Genomic DNA, 22,694 nt, shown 5'->3' on the forward strand with positions numbered 1-22,694 from the left:
TTTACATCCACCTACTCTATTCCCCCACTCTTTTGCTACAACTAATTTTCCTTCCACCAAAAAATGATCAGACATACCGTTAGCCATACCCCTAAACACATGCACGTCTTTCAATCTTCCAAACATTCTTTTAGTTATCAACACATAATCCATTAATGCCCTTTCTAATACTCTTCCATTTGCCACTCTTACCCATGTATACTTATTTTTATCTTTCTTTTTGAAAAAGCTATTACTTATCACCATCTCTTGCTCAACACATATATCTACCAGTCTCTCACCACTCTCATTTTCACCTGGTACGGGACGAGGGGGCTGGGACCCCCCTCGCTCGTATCTACATCCTGTGAGACATCAACTGACAACATGTAAGAAAAAGAAATAGACTTGGGCAGGACATATGATAGGTGGGCATTAAGAATAACAGAATCGGTCCCTGGAGATTGCAAAAAGAAGTAGGGGAAGGAAGAGAAGACGATGGATTGACGAGCTAAGAAAATTTTCTGGCATATAGTGGGATAGAAAGACTAGCAACGGCTGATGATGATACAGTATATACTATATATATATATTATATATATATATATATATATATATATATATATATATATATATATTATATATATATATATATATATATATATATATATATATATATATATATATATATATATATATATATATATATATATATATATATATATATATATATATATATATATAAGTGATACCTCGGTACTCGACCATAATCCGTTCGGGATCAGTGTTCAACCTCCGATTTGTTTGAGTACCGGAACCTTTTTTCCCATAAGAAATGATGGCATTTATTTTTATACGTTCCTAAGCACTCCAAAATGCCCAAAATATTAATAAAACGTGTACCTTAACAACAAAAATTATTTAAATGTGTACGAAATTGATCGGAAAACTATATAAAACAATTTTAAACCATTTACTGTACGTACCTTTCAGCAGCGGTTCGATGGCATACAGGAATGGATGTGGAGAGGATGGAAGGGGGAGGTTACTGCTTGGAAGGAGAGTCCCCTGCCATGATGTGGCTGGGTAGTTCTCCTTCAGGGGTTTTTTCTCTTTGCAGTAAAAGGTCGGGCAAATCTCCCTCAGGGTTTTTTTCTTTTCTGTTTCTCTTCTTTGGAGGGCAATCAGGCTGGGATGTAGCAGCTCTCTTTTCTTTTATGAAAAACATGTCAATTGTCAGCTGCTTCTTCCTCTTCTGCACTATTCTTCTAAAGTGAGACATAACATTATCATTAATGTAGGTATTGGCTGGCATTTCCTTCCAAAATAACCCGGTCTCATCGCAATTGAAGACTTGCTGCGGGATCAAATTTTGTTCCTTAATGTATCGGTCGAATTCAACAACGTATTTTTCAGGTTCTGCCTGATCCGAACTGGCTGCCTCCCCATGCCTAGTCACATGGTGAATACCAGTTCTGTTCCGGAATTTCTCGAACCAGCCCCTGCTTGCTTTAAAAGTAAATGACGAATCACTTTCACTAGTACTGGCACTTTTCTTCACCAATTCTTCATAAATATGAAGAGCTTTCTCGCAAATTAAAGCTTCACTTATACTTTCCCCGGCCAACTGCTTTTCTTTAATAAATATAAGGAGCAACTTTTCCATTTCCTCAATTACTTGTGGCCTTTGCGTACTAATTGCTGTCACTCCCTGTGCAACATTAGCTTTCTTTATCACTTCCTTATTTTTCAAAAAGGTCGAAATGGTCGACTTGGCCATGCCATACTGTAAGGCTAGATCAGACACTCGTACAGCATTCTTGTATTTCGCAATAATTTCCTTCTTCAACTTGACCATTGTTCTCACTGTTTTCCTCTTATCCTTCCCCTTATCATTAACTTTCTTGGGGCCCATTATCACCGGCAAAAAAACACAATAAAACGCACTAAATTACAATAATTTCTCAACATGTGTTGTCGGACTGACGCTCTCTCTTGAAATGATGCTACCCGACCAAGCGAGAGTAGCCGAGATGGCCGCTCATCTCACTCGGCCACGCGTTCGGCTGTTCGAGTTCCGATTTTTTGTTCGAACACCGCAGCAAAATTACTCGAATTTTTTGGTCGAACTCCGATTTGTTCGAATTTAGAGTCGTTCAACTACCGAGGTATCACTGTATATATGTATATATATATATATATATATATATATATATATATATATATATATATATATACATACATACTATTTATTTATACACATATATAAAAGTGCATGTATGTGAGGGCACGTGTATATGTATGCATAAGTATGCATGCATTTCTGAGTGTTCTTGTATTCATATATATTGTGTTTATACATGAGAATATGCATCTGCCTGCACTTGCTTTTGTATGTAATTAATATATATATATATTTATATATATATATATATGTAAATTATATTTAAATATATATATATATATATATATATATATATATATATATATATATATATATATATATATATATATATATTATATATATATATATATATATATATATATATATATATATATATATATATATATATATATATATATATATATATATATATATATATATATATATGTATATATATGTACAGTCATATGCACGAAAAAAGTATAAATTAGATGCAATTAATCAGAGTACAAAAAATAATTAAGAATGTTTTTTACAGGTTGGAGAGTAGACACTTAAATATGCCAACAAATAGAATTAATTCTACTTATACTTTAGTCTCCTTGTGATATGAGCTCCACAACCTTTATATATATATATATATATATATATATATATATATATATATATATATATATATATATATATATATATATATATATATATATACATTACATATATATTGTAAAATTCCTCCTCCCCTTATTTGTTCTCCAAATGTTTTTTTTTTTTTTTTTTCTGAACAACATATGTTCCTTTGAGTTTTAAGCCCACAAACACACTAAAGATTTAATCATTTACAGAATTATCAGTGTTAAGATTTTACTTCTCAAAACATTATTAGACTGTTTCTGATACGTTAAGTTTCCCACTACCTTGAACGAACATGAGACCAAGAATATGAAAATGGAAATCATATCGACAACGAGGGGCTTGGAGAGAGAGAGAGAGAGAGAGAGAGAGAGAGAGAGAGAGAGAGAGAGAGAGAGAGAGAGAGAGAGAGAGAGAGAGAGAGAGAGCTTGTGCTTGTAAAGACTTACCATTGAAAACGCAATGCTCATACTGCATATGCTTCGCATACTGGAAATTCACGAAGAACCCAATGTAGGCCAGTAGGAGCGAAGTCGAGTAGGAGAGGAAGCAGTAGCCCTGGACATTGAGGAGCTTCTTGGCGAAGAAGTGGAAGAGAATCAGCAGCACCAGACAAACGATGGAGATGAACATCCCTATGGGGGCTATTTTGAGCTTCCAATCTTGGACTGCAGAAGGCTGACTGATGCAGTAGATCACGATGTACTCATGTGCTGGAGGAAGGTAATGAAAATCAAAATTTAGTTTGAGAGGATATAGCCTATCTATCTGGAAGCTCTCAGAGAGAGAGAGAGAGAGAGAGAGAGAGAGAGAGAGAGAGAGAGAGAGAGAGAGAGTATATCACGGTCAAACTATTAAGAAAGTCATAATATTTACTATACTTACATGGGTAAATATATGACTTTTGTAATTTTCATTTGATGATGGAAAAATGGATGGAATAAGATTATAAAAATTAATGACAGAATTTCATGTGTTTCAAAATATTAACATTCAATGCCCCAAGTTAACATATAAACAGCTTACACTCTTTGTAATAATCAACGCAAAACATATCGTTGTCAATTATCTGTTCACTTCCAGTCAAGTAGAGTTTGCCATTCAGGAGAAAATGATAACTGCCTTCGAATTTTAACGTGGCTTTGTAACGGCAGTCTGGGACCAGTGGCAGCAACTGAAGGTCCGGAGGAGCGTCAGAGACGTCCCCTGCTAAGTTGTAGAAGGTAAGGTTTGAATTCGGGCTTCCAGATACGCAGGTGGAGTGAGATTTAACTTCTCCATGACCGCAACATTTCTTAATGCACGTGGCTTTATCGCATATCTGAAATGGATGCTGATAAGTTAGGAAACAGGAGTGCTAGTTCAAAGTTGTGTAATTTTAAGGACTACAGCATTTGCTATGCACTTTAAAATACATATCTGTAAGGGGGTTTAATCCTTCACTTATCAATAAGACACACACATATATATATATAAAGTTATTTTCTATATACACCAAAATTTAACGCCCTTCTAAGTAAAGTAGTAATAATGAATGGCCTTCCATTAACCCCAATGCAGTTTTAAAATATCAGTTACTGATGATAACTATATAGCCCTTTGAGTTGTACTAGCGTCCATTTAACCCATTTACTTTACCTTGATAGTATTTTCATATCTTATTACTGAATCTCTGAAAATATGTCACCACCTAAAATGAGAATATATACTCAAATAATCTTATCGTACTCAAAACGTTCATAAAGATTTAGTGAATTTCAACGTAACATAATCACTGGTGTGTTAAAAGTGTAACACTTTAAAATAACAAAAAGCTCTTGGTTGGTAGGGCTAATCAATTGTATATACTGGAAGATATGAAGCTAAGATACATAAGCATGACATGCTTTAGAAAATGATTAGTAACTAAGCATCTTTTGTAAAGAAAGAAAGAAAAAAAAGCATGACAAGTACCAATACTTTATAGAACTGAATATCAAAAAGTAAATCTATAGACTGGCAACATCATCATATTTCTTTTTTCCTACCTTCTCTTTATCTGCCATGCACATCAAAGCTGTGTAACCTCCATCTTGTTTCTGATCTATACAATACTGCGAGGTCTGCCTTCTCATTGACAAATCGGTCCACTGCAAATAGCTTTGTACCCCGTTTGCGCCCAAAGGCACGCCCGTGTCAGGAAAGCTGATCTCTCTGTACTTAAAGTTTTCTGGACAGGTCAACATCATTGTGTCCCAAGAAAAACCGTGTGGAATAGAGTCTGAATCCTGTTTATTACCTATCAGAGGATCAAATGGAGATGGATTTGTTTTGGCAACACAATGAGTACCAAGTAAAATTTCACTGTTTTCACAGCACTTCTTAGCTATGACAGTTGGCTTGGATTTAGTCTTAATCCCTTCTTCAACGGTCTCATTTAATGCCAGTATTCTTTTCTCCAGTTCATGTGGTTTTGTCATCTGAGGGGGGTGTTCTTCTGTCTGAGATGAAACGAAAGAAAGGGAATCATTGGTTGAAGGTCTAGTGCTAAAGGCTTTAGTTTCATTATTAGCTGAAACGTCATTGTTTGAATGATTTTCTTCTCTTACAAATTTCACAATATGTGAAATATCTTCTGACAAAAGAGATGTGTCATTGATCAATAGAGCATCTTTATTTGTTGATGGGGAGAGGGAAGGCTCTATCTCTCGAGCAGTAGCCAGAGGAGCCTCTATATTTGTTGAATTATGGGAAGGCTCTCTGACTCCAGTAGTGGAGTGAAGGGCCTTTCCATTTGATGAAATATAGGAAGGCTCTCTCTCTTTATCTGTGGACAGGAGAGCTTCTCTATTTATCGTTGAACCATTGGATAACTCTCCTTCTCGATCAGCGGTTAGAAGAGCTTCTCCATTTGTTGTAGGACTTACGAAAGGCTCTCTCACTGTAGCAGTGGACTGGAGAACTTCTTCATTTGTTGCTGGGCTAGGGGAAACCACTTCCTTTGTAGCATTAATCAAAAGAACGTCTCCAAATGTTACAGGACTAACAGTAGATCCTACTTCTGATGGATTAATTACTTGCGAATGAGTGTCATTCACTAACGTCACAGATGAGATGAGCTTGTGATCTGTCCTATCTGAAATATTTGAGGATTGTGTTACCAGTTCCACTGCGGAAGGAGAAAACTCAAATGAATCCAGTGTTGTAGATCTGTTGGTGACGAAATTCGAGTTCCGGTCGATCGCTCCATTAGGCAACCCAACTTCAGCGAACGATTTTGCTGTCGACCGTGGAGGCAAAGAGTGGACGACTGTGACAACGAAGAAGTAAATGAAGAGAGAAGACATTTTGGGGAGCATGTGAAGGAAAAACGGTTTAACTGGAAGTGATGCCGTGGTTTGTCTCCTCGCCATTCTTGGTGAATCAGGTTGAGCTTCTGTAGGTCATCACTCCTGTAAAAATCAGATAATATGGTAAAGGAAAAAATCTTAATGAAACAAGAATAATAATTCTGCAACACAAACACTATAATATTTTAGTCATTATAAAACTTATTTATCAAAGGACATTAAAAATCATAAAAATGAAAACCAAAAACTTTTTGCGCACTTACGTTACTGATAACAATATATGAATTTCCGTCACACCTACTGTGCTGAACTAATACCTTTTCCTTCTCTTTATAATACTTACAATAGTTTTAACTGGTTATATTGTATTTAGTACTGAATAGATTTGAACAGTTATATTGTATCTGGTATTGAATAGGTTTAACTAGTGATACTATACTTTAAAGGTTTAAAGGTCGCTCATGAATGGCAGAGGCAAGGGACAGTGATATGGCTCCATCAAGCAGGAAAGTGCCCTAGAGAATGACCCTATACATACATATATATATATATATATATATATATATATATATATATATATATATATATATATATATATATATATTTTATATATATATGTATATATATGCATATATATATATATATATATATATATATATATATATATATATATATATATATATATATATATATATATATATATATATATATGTATGTATATATATATGATCAGCACCCAAGCCCCCTCTCCACCCACGCTAGGACCAAGAAAGGACAGGCAATGGCTGCTGATGACTTATCAGATAGACCTGAAGCCTCCCCCAAACACTCCATCCTTACCTCACGAGAATGGTGAGGTTACACCGACCAAAGGAACTAACGAGTTTAAGCGGGACTCGAACCCCAGTCCGGTGATTACCATTCAGGGACGTTACCACGTAGGTCACCACAATCCTACTTTAGGTGTAAATGGTTATATTTATAATCAAGGTTATAAAATTGAATTGTTATATCATTACTAGTTTAGTCTATCATCTATAATTGTGCTCTACTGAAATAGAGTGGCGACCAGAAAATTCTGTTCGATTTTGTTGAGGCAGAGGCCGATGGTGAAGGCAATCAATTGCCGGATTCATTCAAGAGTAATGAAAAACAAGAAGATGCATGAAGAAAAAAGAAAAAAATGGTGGCTGAATTAATGGGTTCATTTTAAGAAGAGAGAGAGGAAGAGAGAGTGTAAGATTAATATGAGAGAGAGAGAGAGAGAGAGAGAGAGAGAGAGAGAGAGAGAGAGAGAGAGAGTGAGAGAGAGTAATACAAGCTTTTAATAATAATGATAATAATAATAATAATAATAATAATAATAATAATAATAATAATAATAATAATAATAATAATAATAATAATGACCCCTTAAAGATAAATATAATTCCCCATAAAATTCTTAATGCTTCAGTCCCAGTGAGGCAGGAGGGAAAAGCGAAAATAAAGTTAATATCCATTTCCCTTCCGTTGTTTCCTCTTTTTCTTCTCCCTAACAGAATTAAATTGCCAAGAGAGATCATCAAACAAAACATCCACAATTTTCAAACGCAGTGCTCAACACCACACCTATACACATCCACATTTACTGTATATTAACATGAATAATTATGTCAATTGGGATTACAAAACGGCCCAGCGACTGATTTTTTCATTTTACTGTCAAGATTCGGAACTCTCTTTCTGCCTCAGTTTTACATTTCCTTCTTTCAGAGGTAGAAAAATCCTTATTCACTAAAAGGGTTAACTACTGCACTGGAATTGCCAATGGCTACTTTACTCTTGGTGAGGAGAGAAGACTCTTTAGCTATGGTAAGCAGCTCTTTTTGGGGAAGGACACTCCAAAACCAAACCATTGTCCTCTAGTCTTGGGTAGTGCCATAGCCTCTGTACCATGGTCTTCCACTGTCTTGGGCTAGAGTTCTCCTGCTTAAGGGTACACCCAGGCACACCATTCTATGTGCTTTCTTATTTCCTTTCCTCACTGGGCTATTTCCCTATTGGAAACGTTGGGCTTTCTGCACCCTGATTTTCCAACTAGGGTTGTAACTGAGCTAGTAATAATAATAAAGGTCTGTCGCTTTCCTTCCCTTGTGGTGAAGACGCAAACTTATCAACGCTTGTCTGGTCTTCTTTGACTTACAGCTTAAAAATCTTATCATTTCACTCCCGTCCTATTAACATCTGTATTTGAATAGAATCAAATCGAAGCACAAAGCGTTCAAACGGCTGAGGAATCAAGCCCAGAGAAAGTTACAGTCCTATCTCTTCCAAAATCGAAGTCCACTTAGAATAATTGCTTTTGTAATGAATATCAAACATTTATGTTTGTAATAAAGAGGCTGCAATGGAAAAAAAAACATTCTTACATTGTAAGTAGTTCTGAGAAAAAAACAAAAAACAAATAGAAGGCATAATTACTAAAATGAGTCATTAATTCTCTGCAGCACTTATTTCAAATGACTTCCGTTGTGGTGTCAACTGGCGTTCCTTTGGTACACGCTAAATAGCACTGGATCCTTCATTGCTATATGGATGAATAGATGTATATCATTGTTGGTTTTGTTGCTACTCAACTTGAGGACACAATTATATGGCAAAAAGCTCCCTAGCCTGTTAAAGAAAGATTAAACTGCAAACAGACTATGACTATTTGAAAAAAAAAAAGAGAAAAAGAAACAACAAAGGAAAAACACACGGAATGATAATCATATACCAATCCACAATAAATAGATATTACATGCACTTACAACTATAGCAAAAAAACGCATACATTTTTCTTTTTGGCATCAAGGCCTGTATTTGATATCAACTGGACGTGTGAATTTCTGTCACTATTTTTAACTCTGCAGGCGCTTTTCGTTTTCATTTCGACACGATAACACCTGCAGAGTGCAAGGATTGCAGTTCTATAGACAAAACACAGTAAGTGATTGTCAGAATATCACAACTAGTAACGACGCAAACTGCACTTTTAATGTTTTATAAAAAAAAAAAAATGAATAGCCGACCAATTTCATCGCTCTAGAGATAAGCAATGAATATGTTTTCTAGCGTTTTGATTATATAACATAATAACTTGACTAACACTTAAAGGTTTAAAGGCCGCTCATGAATGGCAGAGGCACGGGACAGTGACATTGCATTAGCAAGCAGGACAAAGCCCTAGAGACTGACCACATATGCATATGATCAGCGCCCAGGCCCCTCTCCACCCGAGATAGGACCAGGGAGGGCCAGGCAATGGCTGCTGATGACTCACCAGATAAACCTATAGGCTTCCCCAACACCCCCCCTCTCCACAATCTTAGCTTACAAGGATGGTAAGATTGCAGACACTAAAGAAACTAACGAATCTGAGCGGGACTCGAACCCCCGTCTGGCAAACACCCTGCAGAGACGGTACCAATCAGGCCACAACAACCTTAAATTATCCATTACCTTATAGTGTCATACATGTTCCATTGAATCCCTAAAATTCGAAGGACAATTAATGATGAAATTCATATTCCCAAATGGGGTTTGTTAAAATTTGCATTAAAAAACGGTAAACGTCCGGCGACATTCATTTCATGATTATAACCGTTTTAAAAACGGATATATTGACGTAAAAGAGGGATATTACGGTCACCAACCCGTAAAAAATAATAACAAAGTAAGGTGAAATTACGGTCGCCTGTATTTTACTGCAATACGGTTGAAAACAGTATATTTTTACAGAGAATCTCCAGTTAAAATTACGTTTTTTTTCCCTAACAGTGTGTATAATAACTAAAATAAAACAATATTCAGTCTAATGTTTTCTTAGTTTGCTCTTAGTCATTAGAGTTGAATTTTTTTCTACTTCAAATAACTGAAAATTGCAATAGAACAAGCACCAATGACCTCTGACTCAAAAAGTAACGTCCCCCTAAATCATCTTATGCAAAAAGATTGGAAATATAAAACGGAGGAGAAATTAAACTAATAACTGATTGTTAGGTTCGTCAATTAGCTTAAGAACGGCCAATACCATACGACCTCAAACTACGGCAATATTTAATTGAACAGAACAGGAGTTCAATTAGCTAATAGTAGTACATTTACATTTATATTGTTTAGTCTAAGAACTAATGGCTCATTCAATTACTTTATCTAAAAGCAATGTTGTAGTTGTGAATTCTAACACTAAGTCAGGACTGAAGCAATAAATTTTTTCTTATTATTATTATTATTATTATTATTATTATTATTATTATTATTATTATTATTATTATTATTATTATTATTATTAGCTAAGCTACAACCCAGGTTGGAAAATCATGATGCTATAAACCCAAAGGCTCCAACAGGGAAAAATGGCCCAGCGAGGAAAGGAAATAAGGGAATAAGCACTACAAGAGAAGTAATGAACAATTAGAATAAAATATTTTAAGAACAGTGACATCAAAATAAACCTTTCATATACAAACTATAAATAATAAAAAAAACAAGAAGAGAAATAAGATAGAATAGTGCGACCAAGTGCACCCTCAAGATATATATATATATATATATATATATATATATATATATATATATATATATATATATATATATATATATATATATATATATATATATATATATATATATATATATATATATATATATATATGGAAAGCTGGCAATAGTAATAGAAGAACAACATTAAATTCAATAAAAAAAAATTTACGAAATGGACAGTATGAATGATTGGGCGTACGGTTGAGCTACTTACCTAGACTTTTAAAAAAACCCCGTAATTTTAATCGGAAATTTTCCGTAAAAATATACTGTTCTCAGCCCTATTTCAATAAAATACAGGAGACCCTGACTTTTACTCTACTTTGTTATTATCTTTTACGGATTAATGACCGTAATATCACTCCTTACGTCAATATCTGTTTGTGAAACTGTAAATGTCTGGCAATATTTATTACAGGATTTTTACATTTTTGTTATGGAAATATTTTTAACAATGTACACCGTGATTGCGCGTATATAACTTGGTCAAAGTCATATAAAACCATACCTTAAAGCAAGGGAAAATGCTTGTTCACGGTACCTTCAACGGTGGTATCACACAACATGGCGAAATAATCAATCGCCTTTTGGTACGCCGCCCTGAGGCTATGAAGCTCAAGTCCATTAAAGACTGATACTAAGATAAAAAAGAAAGACGAAACCAGCAATCTTCCTAAGGCATGACCTTGGCTGAGAAGGTTAGCCAGTACTTCTCACAGATTGACTTGCACTTTTTTTGTACAAATAGTTTGTTTGTTTATCAAATTACGATTGTTTCTCATTTGATGGTCTTCTTTCATATTTCTGTTCTTTACGTATAGACCTGGAATTCAGAGAAATCATGATTTGCTAGGCAATGGTAATATTATCGATAACAACAACAACAACAACAACAACAACAGGGTTAATTATATATATATATAAAAAAAAAACATCATTGATGATAATAAAACTGTGCTTCAGGTTGCTTCCACTGGAATAAAAATCTGCTCTACTACAGAACTGTAATTGAGCATACAGAGAAATAATTTCAATTGTTCAAACTATTAAGAATATATATATATATATATATATATATATATATATATATATATATATATATATATATATATATATATATATATATATATAAAAAACTTCTTCAGGAAGACTGTTATCCAAGATTCCTTGATCCTTCGAATGCTTGAGCAAGAGACGAACAGAAGGGTAGTCCTTCTAAAAATAGAAGACGAAGAAGTAGAAGAAGAAGAAGAAAAAGGTGAAGAGAAGGGCCGCTGTTAAATTACATCAGGCAATGCACACCTTAGTTCCATTAGGGAATGACTTGCTAGAAAACAATAATATGCAGGCAAGGTTCTCTCTCTCTCTCTCTCTCTCTCTCTCTCTCTCTCTCTCTCTCTCTCTCTCTCTCTCTCTCTCTCACACATTACATTCAACGGAATGAACATTTTCAATTTGTCTTCTTTATTTCTTTACTTCTGTCTGTCTTTCCTCACCTTTGTATCTTTGTGATTGAGGAAATATAGGTTAATATTTTAGATATTCCAAAAGACTTGATTCCATTTTGGTCTCATCGTCTTTCAGTCGATGACCACTGGATTGTAACGCCAGTTACACATGGCAATAAATAAACCAACCAATCCCTTCTGTGCATTTATATTAGGCAAAAATGCAAGAGACCCCTTAGTCAAGTAAGGGTTTCCAGAATCGGACTCTTTTATAGACTGAAAACGTGGCTCAGAAAACGTTATTGGATTTCCTCATTACAATAACGTCCAATTTATCTCTAAACGTTCCATTGCACCCGATTGAGGCACTCTAAGCTTTTCTCATTCAGGGTTGTCTCGGGGTCGTAACATCCAACGATTTGTTTTCAATACTGGTAGAGAAGTTTGCTTACTTTTACTCGTTCCAAGTTCTTATAAAAGAGGATGTTTGCCTTAGAACCGCCAGATTTGGAGGCACAATGAAACAAAGTGGAAATTGTTCAAAGTACTTACCGACGATTATAGCTTGTACTGAGCAGGATTAATGGTACTGAAAAGTTTTCCTACCGTATCTGACGTATTTTTGCCGCGTCTATTGACCCAAAGAAAGATTCAAGTTGCTTAGAACCAGATTCATTCAGAGCAACTTTCATTTGACCCCTGATATCCGGTCGGGATAATACTGTTGGCCGGATATAGCGATGGACTATGAAGAAATTGTAGGTCTTTAACTGTTCATTTTTGGTTTCTATTTCTCTTTATATATACACATAAACACACATATGAGAACGCGCGCACGCACACAAACACACACACACACACACACACACACACACATATATATATATATATATATATATATATATATATATATATATATATATATATATATATATATATATATATGTATATATATATATGTGTGTGTGTGTGTGTGTGTGTATTTTCATTAAATGTTAAAGCACTTATGGCATCAGTTAATTTAAGACAACACCTCTCTAGTTTTATGTATCTTTTCTTGAAAACAAGAACAAGAAAAGATACATAAAACTAGAGAAGTATTGTCTTAAAATAGCTGCTGCCATAAGTGCTTTGGCATTTAACGAAAGTTGCCTAAGATGTTTGAACAACTACGCCCCAAAGGCCATTTTTATTTTATAGGCATTAGTTTTCCTAAAAGAAGAAAGGACTTTAGGAAAACTGATGAAGTGAAGGTTGTTAGGTAAAAGGATGGCGATGACGTATCAGAGAGAGAGAGAGAGAGAGAGAGAGAGAGAGAGAGAGAGAGAGAGAGAGAGAGAGAGAGAGAGGGGAGGAGGTAATGGTCATCTTGCCAGCTAGTCATTTTAGCAAAGAATGTCTTTTACTCCTTGCCATCTTTGGATGGGTCAACCTTCTCCACGTTCACACATCTGCATTTTGTTGATTAACATAAAATTGCGCAATCGGACGCTACAGTCCTTTACTCATCGGCGTAGGATATGATTAATAAATTCTTGTTAGAATGTTTTCCTATAAAGTTATTTTAATTATTACATACTCATAGATACTTCCATGCTTCACATTACTATAATGAAAAAAAAGAAGGTTAATGTAATTTACGTAACAAAAACATAAACATTCAGCTGTAGAATGTAAAATAATAAAACCTATAAAACTATGTGAAAGAATTATCATAAAATTGCAACGGTAAATATACAGTATTTTAAGTACTTTTATACGATTACATAGTATATGATCGATACAATTTCAATATTTCATTTTCCAGTCGCTTTTTCAATAAGTGTCTTTGTGTTTATATATATATATATATATATATATATATATATATATATATATATATATATATATATATATATATATATATATATATATATATATATATATATATATATATATATATATATATATATAATGAATTCACCCACACCACCCCATTAGAAACTCGAGAGCCAAACCCACGTTACGACTGAAGAATTCAAATTACATTGAACTCACATGGAAAGGTTTGAAACTTCCAAACCAAGCTCAAACGTCCCGACAGGAACAAGACGTGTTATGTCTTGTGATTTTCACTACATGATATAACCAAGATGATAATCATGACCGACGTATTTTTTTAGTCATATCAAGGTATTTAGTGAGAAGGTTTTAAATCTCAACTTCAGAAGTTCAAACTTGCAGTGAATGTTTTAATGTTGGACAGGCCAATATAAGATTTTACATAGTTCATGTATGATTTATCTATTTTAACGTTACTGATCTTGAGATATTTTATATTCATTATTCATTACTTCTCATAATCATTTATTTCCTTATATCCTTTCCTCACTGGGATATTTTTCCCTGTTGGAGACCTTGAGCCTATAGCATCCTGCTTTTTCCACTATGGTTGTAGCTTAGCTAATAATAATAATAATAATAATAATAATAATAATAATAATAATAATAATAATAATAATAATTTAGTCGAAGCCTTAAGATGTTGAGACAAAGTTAAGGTCACAACGTGATATCATACCACGAGAGGTTCACTCGGAAACCACAACTGCCGCGTTGTAGTTAGGAAAGTGAAAGGGGATGGGAAGGGTTGAATCTGTGTGTGCATATCTATCTAACTCTTTAGCCATCATTTTCGACGGGTTACGTACTCTAGTAATAATGATAATATTCCTAAATACTGTATAGCGCAGTATGTCCACTATTAAATTATCAAATATGATTTTAGCAGATTTCATGTACAATGATATATTCACATCTATTTGTATAGACGTTGATTGAAATAAATAGTTAATGGCGGCATATAATTTATGTTTTAACATACAATCCCATGTATAATTGATGTACTTGTTATGTGTGTAATCATAGGCGATAATTCCTTGACACAATCTTCAAGAAGTCGTGTCGGGATAGTGTCGCAATCACATGATTTTGATGTTGTCATAATAACCTGAACATCTCTATCTGATACAGGTTTGAAGCTAGAAAATTCTTTATCATACCTCTTTATGTTTATGTCTATGTCAATATGATTAATTTGGTCTATGTTTGCAAGATCACACTGAATCCTTACTATTTTGTCCACACCAAAATTGTTTGCTAATTGCTTCGTGTTATTAAGTGGAGGTAGGGGTGAAACTTGTTCTTGTCTCCTAAGATTGTTCATTATATCAAATATAGCCTTCTGATACATCAGAACTTTTATTTATCCTCCCAGAGTAAAAGCTCTTCTTAGCTTTCGATATCATATTTGCCATTCTTTGATGTTTGTACGTTTCACGATGAATAGTTAACCGAGTTTTCTCCAGTAAAAGGCTATTGTATTTATACATGTATGAATTACAAAGGTATATTACATAGAGTTCAACTGGCGTTAATTAAACATTCTGACCACCTATAAATACCAGATGGCAGGCATTGATAACTAATTTTTAGGAGCCATCTTTACAAATGAACTTGCATGGGACCTCCACCCTCATTTCTTGTATATTGCTAGCTTTAAGAAAACGTTGGAAGAGTTTTGGAGCCAGACATTAGGAGGTTCAATTTCAAGAGATCATCAATACAAATCACTTCTCTATTTTTTGTGACTTTATTATAAGAAAACATCATCACTTGAAAAACTGATAAAGTACCGTAAAGTTAAAACCATCATCATCAGTAATTCAAACACGTATCAAGGATAAACAAGCAACCTTTGAGCAAGCTAGAGTAGTTATCAGGCCTGAGTCACCTTGGATAAATGATCGGATGAAATCTGGGCGGAAGAAAAGACGCCAGTTAGAATAACTCTGTACCTGGTAGTAAGACGATTGTGGTTAAAGTGACCAGTGTTAAAAGAAGCATATAGGTGTGCAACCTCATCCTAAAAAAAAAAAAAATGTAAATAACCAACTACCTTTCGAAGAAGTAAGCACAGAAATGATCCCTCTGGGCATGCGCAATGGACATACAAATGGAAGCTGTGCAGCTTGATACCTATCCTTAATGCTTCGTCCACTCAACGTCATCGAACAAGGATTAACCCTGACCATCTGTCGACAGTAAGCATAAAGAATATTGCGTAATTTTACCAAGAAGCTTGAGCGATTGTTATGGGTGAGAGAGATCAACACAAACGATGCTTTCTAACGATACCCGAGTTGATTGGTTTACTATTCGGTATGAATTAACATGAGTTTAGCCAATGAAAGATATCTACTTGGAAATTAAAGCTCTATAATAGAGAATGGAAACAGTATGTCATTTTCTCATTTTGTTTCCAACCTAACTTTTGGATTTCCTCCTGTCGACCCACGTCTTCGGCTGTCCTAGTTTTGATTAAAACGACTCAGGCTTATGTTCGCCACGTCGAGATTCATAGAAGATCTGGGATAATCATGAAGTGTTGTTAGAGACTTTGTAATTTACTCTCTCTCTCTCTCTCTCTCTCTCTCTCTCTCTCTCTCTCTCTCTCTCTCTCTCTCTCTCTCTCTCTCTTATCATAACTTATTTCGGCGTCAATGACATTGATGTCAGGATGCCAGAAAACCTCAAATCAACCAATCAATCAATCAATCGTCATAACTTAGAGTTTGATGAAAGATTATTTAAAAACTGAAACATTCTGTTAAAAGTTTAATCGCTAAACTCTTAAAGATGTCCTTTCTAATATAAATATCTATTTTTGCAGGTCGATGGAGTTGCCATGGGTTCCCCTTTAGGGCCTTTGTTTGCAAATATTTTTATGTCATCTTTTGAAGAAAATTTTTAAATAGTTGTCCAGACTCTTGTAAGCCAGTGTATTATAGAAGATATGTTGATGACACTTTTGTGTTATTTAAACAACCATGGCATAGTGAAATGTTTTTAAGCCATAAGCCACCAAAATATGAAGTTCACTATGGAAAAAGAAAACAACAACTCTCTACCTTTTTTAGACATTAACGTAAGCAGAGACAATAGTGAATTTATAACATCTGTGTATCGGAAAAAGACATACACTGGACTTGCCAACAATTTTTATAGTTCTTGTTTTTTAAATTTTAAACTGAATGAATGCTATATACACACTTGTTTATAGGGCTCTGCGTTATTCCTCGAGTTGGTCACTCTTTCATAAGGAGATTTTATTTTTGGTTAATTTTTTCAAGCAAAACTCTTACCCTGAAAATATGGTTTACAAGGTTATTAACAAGCTCCTCTCACGACATTTCTCCACTCTAGTACCATCGTATAATGTAAAAAAGAAAAATATTTTCGCTACAATTCCTTACCAATCTGACAACAAGTTTTCCATCAAACTTAAACAAATAATAGAAAAAGAGTTCGGCTGCCTTAACATCCAACTAATCCCAATCAATCCACTCAAAATTAATGTATTTTTTGGCTACAAAGACAAACTGCAGACCTTCATGAGGTCCAACATCATTTATAAATTCAAGTGCCCGGGATGTCCCGGTATCTATGTTGGATCTTGCCGAAGGTTGTTGCAGGTGAGATACTGTAGTCATATGGGATACAGCTTCAGAACTGGTCAGAGACTTGGTAACCCAGAATGTTCTAATATAAGGAATCATGCCGCCATTTGCAAAACCCAAGTAAACAAAAAACATTTTTCAATTATTGGTGGGACAAAACATAGCGAATTTTTAACTACCCTTGAATCATTATACATTAAACGCCTAGTTCCTTCTTTAAACTCTAACGCCTCCGCTTCTCCTCTTTTCTTAGCATAACTTAAGTCGTAGATGGGTAACAATTCTTACTCATTCGTTCTTCGCCTTTTCCTATGGATGGCTTGGTGAGCACTGGTTCTCTTATGTTTCAATGTTTTAGTTTTTCACGATTTTCTGTTATAAAATCAATAATGTTTTAATATTCTTTTACTATTTTGTTTTAAATTATTGTATAAATTTTAAGAATTTTATATTTATATCTTTTACAGATTGATAATGAACATTGCAATGTTCGAAACGTTTCCTAAATAAATTATGGCCTTTTTACTGATGTGTTTTGGACCCTGCTGCACACCATATATATGATCTTCACCTGTAATCCCCTATATATATATATATATATATATATATATATATATATATATATATATATATATATATATATATATATATATATATATATATATATATATATATATATATATATATACATAGTTTTTTTTGCATGGAAAGACTGACTAAACTCTCTGAGTGAAAAGATAAAAATATAATAAAAATATATGTGAAAGCCTTTAGTTGTCTTATCGTACTTACGCCCAGAGAAGATACGCTAACCCTGGCCCGGGTTGAGCTCTGGACAACGCACTGTATAGCTATTGCATCATGTTATGCCATCCTGGAAGCTACGTTGCGACCGAATATAATTTCCTCAAATTTTAAAGCCTTCAGTGATAGGAACATTATAAAATACTATAGAAAACATTGCCACATTTTGAGACATAACTAGCCAGGGTAGGGCTAAGTTCAAGAAAAAACTGGACATCTTGTTTGAAACACCATGTAACCAGGAATTATAAAAAGCCATGACAGGATTAACTATGATATATTAAATTCCACGTTCTGAGGACCCTTTGATAGATTCAACGACCCCCTCGTCGAGAAATATTGTTCCAGAACATTGTCCTGTCCCTTGTCGCTCACGAGACACCTTCAAACATTTAAACTAGTTTATCTGATGTTTGAATGATAGAGTAATTCCCTAATATAAAGAAATATAAAGGGCTGATAAAACGAATGTGATCATTTTCCCAATTGAACTGGACGCAAAAACTCGATCCGTTAGTGAAAGTTGGGTGTTCCCCGCCCCCCTCTCCCCCCTCTCCCCCCCCCCCTAAAAAGAAAAAAAAAAAAAAAAACTCGCTTTGAACGGGTTACCTGACTCACACGATTACGTTTTCGTTTTAGGAAACATTTGGGAATCAATTAAAGAAAATATCTTAGTGACGAAACGGTTTTTTTTAGTCCAAAACTCTCGCCAGTGGTCCACATCAGGCCCTTCTATCCCTTCCACTTATACATTCCAGTCATGGATTGTTATATTAGAGAGACGGGTTGGCAAGTTTTCCGGCCATAGTGTATATATATACATATATATATATATATATATATATATATATATATATATATCTATATATATATACACATATAGATACTGTATAAGCTATATATATATATATATATATATATATATATATATATATATATATATATATATATATATATATATATATATATACATATACATATATATATGTATATAAATATAAAATGTAATATATATATATATATATATATATATATATATATATATATATATATATATATATATATATATATATATATATATATATATATATATATATAACATACACACACACACACACACACACACACACATATATATATATATATATATATATATATATATATATATATATATATATACACCTTTCTGAATAGGGATACCTTAACGTGGTGAATAGGGTTGGGTATCGCTATGATCAGTAAGGCTATACTAGTCAAGGCTGCCTATATTACGCTGGTTTGTTGTGAGTGATCAAAGAAAAAGTCTCCCGCCGTCACCAATTCGCAGTGGCCAGCGTGGTTATGAAAACTGGCCGAACCCCAGACATGAATAAGGACACGTTTTAGGCCTTTGTCCTGCAGTAGACAAGAAACGGATGCATTTGTTGTTGTTGAAGATTAGACCTCAGATTGTTTACAATGACAACAATATGGAATAAGCACCTGTTGAAGAAAACATTTGAACTTATAAATATTGATGACAAAACTAAGGAGGCTCATATCTTCGGCCACTTCGAATTGCCAATATTGCCGGCAAAATTTGAGTTGGCCTACTCATTCAAGTGGATGTTTTAAGTTATTAACACCCCCACCCAAAAAAAAAGATGTCCATTTAATGACTGATTCATATCCGTATAATGATGTCACACAACTGAAGTACCACAAATGAGTATGTGTGTGTGTGTGTATGTATATGAATGTGTGTATGTTCACCCTGTATAAATGGTTATAATGCACAAGGAGAGAGAGAGAGAGAGAGAGAGAGAGAGAGAGAGAGAGAGAGAGAGAGAGAGAGAGAGAGAGGTTGTCTTTCAATTCACCTGAAGAAAAATTTAAGATTGAATCAGAAAATTACAGTAAACAAATAGCTAACAAGTTCTGGGGATAAATTGTAATTGACGACTGATTTTCTTAGTCATTTGCAGAAGCAAGTGAAGTGTTTTTCTTGTAAAGCATCAGCATTTATTTGTACACCCAAAGTTTCAGTAAAAAGCAATTTCCTGTTGTCACATTTAACACAAAAATGCCATAGAAGCACAATTTCGCACTTACCTCTGTGAAGGATGTCTAAGTTGTGTTTTTAAATTCCATTTCAACGTTATGGTCTCTTATCAATAGAAGGATGGTGTCAGGGTAAAAATCTTTCTTGATTAGTCGAACGCAACTGTCTGGGCTTTAGGTTTCTTCTGGAATGTTATACATTAAATTGATAATTTTCAGAATTACAATTTTTGATTGTCAGGAATAACCATCACTAAACTTCACTCATTACAATTGTCACTAAATTCTACCCATAGACAGAATATATTTGGCTGACACCGTTGTTTTAAAGGCTTCTAGGTAATCATATAGAATGAGTACAACTGAATCCCCAAGAAAAGAATTGACCCAGTAGGTCAACTTTTCAATGCTGCCAGACGCACGATTAATGGCAACAGCAGACAGCGCAGAGAAAGACAAAACTCAATTCCCACATGCAGTGTTTTTCCGTCATTCTCACATTGTCTCGGTACGTAAAACTAAGAAAGAAATCTAGTTCATGTGACCAAAAATCCTCTTAAATGTTGCTAACTGTGAATAGATAATGTCTCCCTTTCCATCGAGTACGAGAAGTCCTACCCAAACAAGACGAAGTCCAGCAGCTATGTCTTCTTTGAAACAGGTTTTGCAGGATCGTAGAAGGTGGAGGACAATGGAAAGGTACAACCCAAAAAAACCCAAATGCCTTCAGACCCCCAATAACAACCCAAGAAAACCTAAATGCCTTCAAACGCACAACAACAAACCAAGAAAACCTAAATGCCTTCAGACGCACAACAACAACCCAAGAAAACCTAAATGCCTTCAAACGCACAACAACAACCCAAGAAAACCTAAATGCCTTCAGACGCACAACAAACCAAGAAAACCTAAATGCCTTCAGACGCACAACAACAACCCAAGAAAACCTAAATGCCTTCAAACGCACAACAACCCAAGAAAACCTAAATGCCTTCAGACGCACAACAAACCAAGAAAACCTAAATGCCTTCAGACGCACAACAACAACCCAAGAAAACCTAAATGCCTTCAAACGCACAACAACAAACCAAGAAAACCTAAATGCCTTCAGATGCACAACAACAAACCAAGAAAACCTAAATGCCTTCAGACACACAACAACAACCCAAGAAATCCCAAATGCCTTCAGATCCCAAACAACAACCCAAGAAAACCTAAATGCCTTCAGACGCACAACAACAACCCAAGAAAACCCAAATGCCTTCAGACGTCCAACAACAACCCAAGAAAACCCAAATGCCTTCAGACGCACAACAACAACCCAAGAAAACCCAAATACCTTCAGATGCCCAACTACAACAACCCAAGAAAACCCAAAATGCCTTCAGATGCCCAAAAACAACTTAAGAAAACCCAAATACCTTCAGATGCACAACAACAACCCAAGAATACCCAAATGCCTTCAAATGCACAACAACAACCGAAGAAAACCCAAATGCCTTCAGATGCCCAAAAACAACCCAAGAAAACCCAAATACCTCCAGACGCACAACAACAACCCAAGAAAACGTAAATGCCTTCAGACGCACAACAACAACCCAAGAAAACCTAAATGCCTTCAGACGCACAACAACAACCCAAGAAAACCTAAATGCCTTCAGACGCACAACAACAACCCAAAAAAACGTAAATGCCTTCAGACGCACAACAACAAACCAAGAAAACCTAAATGCCTTCAGACTCACAACAACAACCCAAGAAAACCTAAATGCCTTCAAACGCACAACAACAACCCAAGAAAACCTAAATGCCTTCAGACGCACAACAACAAACCAAGAAAACCTAAATGCCTTCAGACACACAACAACAACCCAAGAAATCCCAAATGCCTTCAGATCCCCAACAACAACCCAAGAAAACCTAAATGCCTTCAGACGTCCAACAACAAACAAAAGAAAACCCAAATGCCTTCAGACGCACAACAACAACCCAAGAAAACCCAAATGCCTTCAGACGCCCAACAACAACCCAAGAAAACCCAAATGCCTTCAGACGCACAACAACAACCCAAGAAAACCCAAATACCTTCAGATGCCCAACTACAACAACCCAAGAAAACCCAAAATGTCTTCAGATGCCCAAAAATAACTTAAGAAAACCCAAATACTTTCAGACGCACAACAACAACCCAAGAAAACCTAAATGCCTTCAAATGCACAACAACAACCCAAGAAAA

At 34.7% G+C, this 22,694-nt stretch overlaps 1 protein-coding gene across 2 annotated transcripts in view; it reads right to left on the reverse strand.

Moving 5' to 3' along the window:
- Nucleotides 1-22,694, reverse strand: part of LOC137622916 (probable G-protein coupled receptor Mth-like 1) — a 96,402-nt gene that overhangs the window by 9,825 nt on the left and 63,883 nt on the right. Inside the window, exons 1-4 of one of the 2 annotated variants that reach the window (XM_068353477.1) lie at nt 20,510-20,806; nt 4,801-6,204; nt 3,800-4,094; nt 3,223-3,486 (exon numbers count right to left, since the gene is read on the reverse strand). The exons of the other annotated variant lie outside the window; for it this stretch is intronic. Of the exons in view, the coding sequence (XP_068209578.1) occupies nt 3,223-3,486; nt 3,800-4,094; nt 4,801-6,165 (1,924 nt within the window). The 5' untranslated portion in view covers nt 6,166-6,204; nt 20,510-20,806. Of the gene's footprint in view, nt 1-3,222; nt 3,487-3,799; nt 4,095-4,800; nt 6,205-20,509; nt 20,807-22,694 lie in introns of those variants that run through there. 2 annotated transcript variants of the gene reach the window in all.

Source organism: Palaemon carinicauda, chromosome 30, assembly GCF_036898095.1.
Source record: "Palaemon carinicauda isolate YSFRI2023 chromosome 30, ASM3689809v2, whole genome shotgun sequence".
Lineage (NCBI taxonomy): Eukaryota > Metazoa > Arthropoda > Malacostraca > Decapoda > Palaemonidae > Palaemon > Palaemon carinicauda.